At 42.9% G+C, this 3,137-nt stretch overlaps 1 protein-coding gene across 3 annotated transcripts in view; it reads left to right on the top strand.

The window, feature by feature from the left end:
* The window catches only part of lhfpl4a (LHFPL tetraspan subfamily member 4a), a 45,638-nt gene that overhangs the window by 22,070 nt on the left and 20,431 nt on the right, over positions 1-3,137 (top strand). For all 3 annotated transcript variants that reach the window (XR_002274938.1, XR_002274939.1, XM_020599913.1), the window contains exon 2: positions 1,972-2,208. Coding sequence is in view for 1 of the 3 variants with exons in the window: in XM_020599913.1 (XP_020455569.1) it covers positions 1,972-2,208 (237 nt within the window). In the remaining 2 variants the exon portion in view is untranslated. The remainder of the gene's footprint in view (positions 1-1,971; positions 2,209-3,137) is intronic.

Here is a 3,137-nt window from a genome sequence, read left to right as displayed (position 1 = left end):
GACCAGGATGGACAGGATTAGGAATGAGCACATCAGAGGGACAGCTCAGGTCGGCTGTTTTGGGGACAAGGTCAGAGAGGCCAGATTGAGATGGTTTGGACATGTGCAGAGGAGGGATAGTGGTTATACTGGTAGAAGGATGTTGGAGATGGAGCTGCCAGGCAAGAGGTCAAGAGGAAGGCCAAAGAGGAGATATATGGATGTGCTAAAAGAGGACATGAAGGTAATTGCGGTGAGAGTAGAGGATGCCGAGGATAGAGTTAGGTGGAAATAGATGATTCGCTGTGGCGACCCCTAACGGGAACAGCCGAAAGAATTTTTGGTTGCTAGATACTAACCAAAAATCCAGCCTAGAGCACCGGGTTTGCCTGGTGCAGTTACTGCAGGCTGTAACTGGGTTAAATTTCTGCCAAATATCCACAAGATCAAGCTTTTTTGTATAATCAGAAATCAAAGGGTTAAAGGTGTGGGCTCTGAACTGGGCTGGAGTTCTCTCCTGCCACTCGTCAAGAACCATGTTAGAATCACTTGCAACCACTTTGTTAAGTATAGTTTTCCAGTCAGTCGTGGTATCCAAGTTATGAAACACTTATTTCTAGCCCGATTATTAAAACTATAAACACTGACCAAGACAAACTTAGTCATCAAATTCAATTACAGTCATAAGCCAGAGGACTTCAGAATCACTCTTATAGTCAATAATCAATAACAAAATTGCCACACCAACTGAATGTGAAGTTCAGCAAGGGGAAAAAAAAGTTGCTGTACCCTCATTGGAATTTACAAACTGTTGTGTCATCTGCAAACTTAATACAGTAACAATATTACTTACATAGTCAGGCAGTCATTCATTGGCATAAAGCTCAACACACACTCCTGTAGTCCCAAGAGAGTGAGAGTGGAAGATGTATTAACTCCCAATTTGACATTTTGGGGTCAGTTGGTCAGGAAATTTTGAATCCAGTTGCAAATGGCTGAGCTCAGTCCAAGCCTTTGTAGTTTAGACTCCGGAGCAGTGGCGATGACTGTGTTAAAGGCCGAACTGTAATCCAGGAAAAGCACTTTGACGTACCCATTTGGCTTGTCCAGGAGATGCAAGACAGTGTGAAGAGCAAGGCTGATTGCAGGCTCTGGTGATTTGTTTGCCTGCTATTCTGTTGGTCCAGTAGCAGGTCCAGAGTAGCAGGAATAAAACCTTTGATGTGAGCTAAGATCAGCCTCTTGAATGTCATAGTGGATATTGTATCCAGTTTTGCAGTCATGTTTTTGGCTTCTACTTTTCACTCTCCCTCTCTCCATCTCTTCTGAGCATTTCTTCATTTTCAATAATTAAATGGTTGATCGGGCATTTCACTGACAATGACCACAGAAAAAGTGAACTGATGTTATTTTGGGTGTAAAACGATGTGACAGCAGCTGAGTACAATGTGCCTCTGCTTCATGCTTTCTATAGTTTCCTTTCACTTCTCACTCCATCAGTTCAAAGACTTGCCTTTACTGAAGAACAGAGAAGGGAAGTGATTGAGTGATGAGGCAGATACTGGCAATACCAGTGCAAGAATTCTACAACCCAGAGTGAAATTGAAAAATAATACTCTTCTTTTCTCTGCCTCTCCTCTTTTCTCTCATGTTCATCTTGTTGGCCTCATGTAATCTTGTGCCTGGGCTGCTGCTTTACACCCAAACCTGTTTCTTCCCAAGTCCTATTTCATTGCACCAACTGTAAAACCTTGCTTTGTTCTATAACTCAACCTTTTTAATGTATAGATTTTCTTTTCTCTGCTGATTTTCACTAGTACACTGCTCTGCCCCTTATTATATATACTGCTGACAAAATATAATATCAAACCAAATACCATTAAACATCTATGGATAATATCCATGCCCTCAAACATTTGTCGATGTCTCTACTCACTGCTACCATTCACTTCTTCTTTTGCTGTCTCTGTGTCTGTCCCTCTCTGTTTTCAGCTGTGTGTCTGGTGCTCAGTTGTATGATCTTCCCAAATGGCTGGGATGCTGAGGTCATCAGGGACATGTGTGGGGAAGACACGGGAAAGTACACCCTGGGCAACTGCTCGGTGCGCTGGGCATACATCCTGGCATTCATCGGCATCCTGGATGCCCTCATTCTCTCCTTCCTGGCCTTTGTGCTGGGGAACAGGCAGAGTGATTTGCTGCAGGAGGAGCTGATGACCAGCAACAAAGGTAAGGCTAGCTGACCTAAAGTAACAACTTAAATGTGGAAATTTGTGAGATATTTTGTAATACAGGTATTTAAGTAGTGCAGGCATATGTTGTGACTCAAACTAAATTAGCTGATGTTCAGATAAACCTAGAAATTGGTGAGCTTAATTCATAAACAATCTGGTAGCAAGCACAACACAGTGCTGACACAGTAAACAGGAAGTGAATACGCTTACTGCAGGGGGGAGGGTCAGAACAGGAACCAGGTAGTATGCCAAACTCAGAACACAAAACTGTTTAATAACTAAACTCAAAGCAGGACAGCAACTAAGTATAAATTAAACAAACAGGTGACTAAACAACAGAAGTACATTAAGAAACAAGACAGCACTCAGAGTGCAAGCTTCACCAAGGTTTCCCATAATGCAATAAAAGCAATATTCCCATAATAGTTTGAACCTCATACTATGATTTCTTGAACATGAAAACCTACTGCTGTCATAAGTAATGACACTGATATTATTGTGACGACCGCTGGCTCAGTTGAGAGGAGCTGGCCTGACCCTGTCCTATACTTGACAGTTAACTAGCCAGTGGTGTGCCGGCACCTGGCTTAACAAGGAGGAGAACACCTGGTTTGTTTTTTTGTGGTTTTATTGAAGCAGTATGGAGACAAATGAAAATGCTGTCTAAACTGGCACCATGTGCTCTCAAAAAAAAAAAGAAAGAATAAGTCCCACGCCAATAAAGTGAACCTGACACACCCACCTGTCACCCTTCTTATACTCTCCCGTACTTGTTCCTCCCCAAACCCCACATTGGACAGAACAGCGCGGGTATTTCACCGGAACAAACAGTAACCAATACATGCACAGCTTTCAACAACAGTGTCAAACCCATTTGCACACAACAGAACACACGAACATCAGCGGCCGGTCAGGGTCGCCACA

This window comes from Monopterus albus, unplaced genomic scaffold (assembly GCF_001952655.1).
Source record: "Monopterus albus unplaced genomic scaffold, M_albus_1.0 scaffold43.1, whole genome shotgun sequence".
Lineage (NCBI taxonomy): Eukaryota > Metazoa > Chordata > Actinopteri > Synbranchiformes > Synbranchidae > Monopterus > Monopterus albus.
The sequence above is the reverse complement of the archived record's forward strand: the minus strand, read 5'-3'. Positions and strand labels throughout refer to the sequence as shown.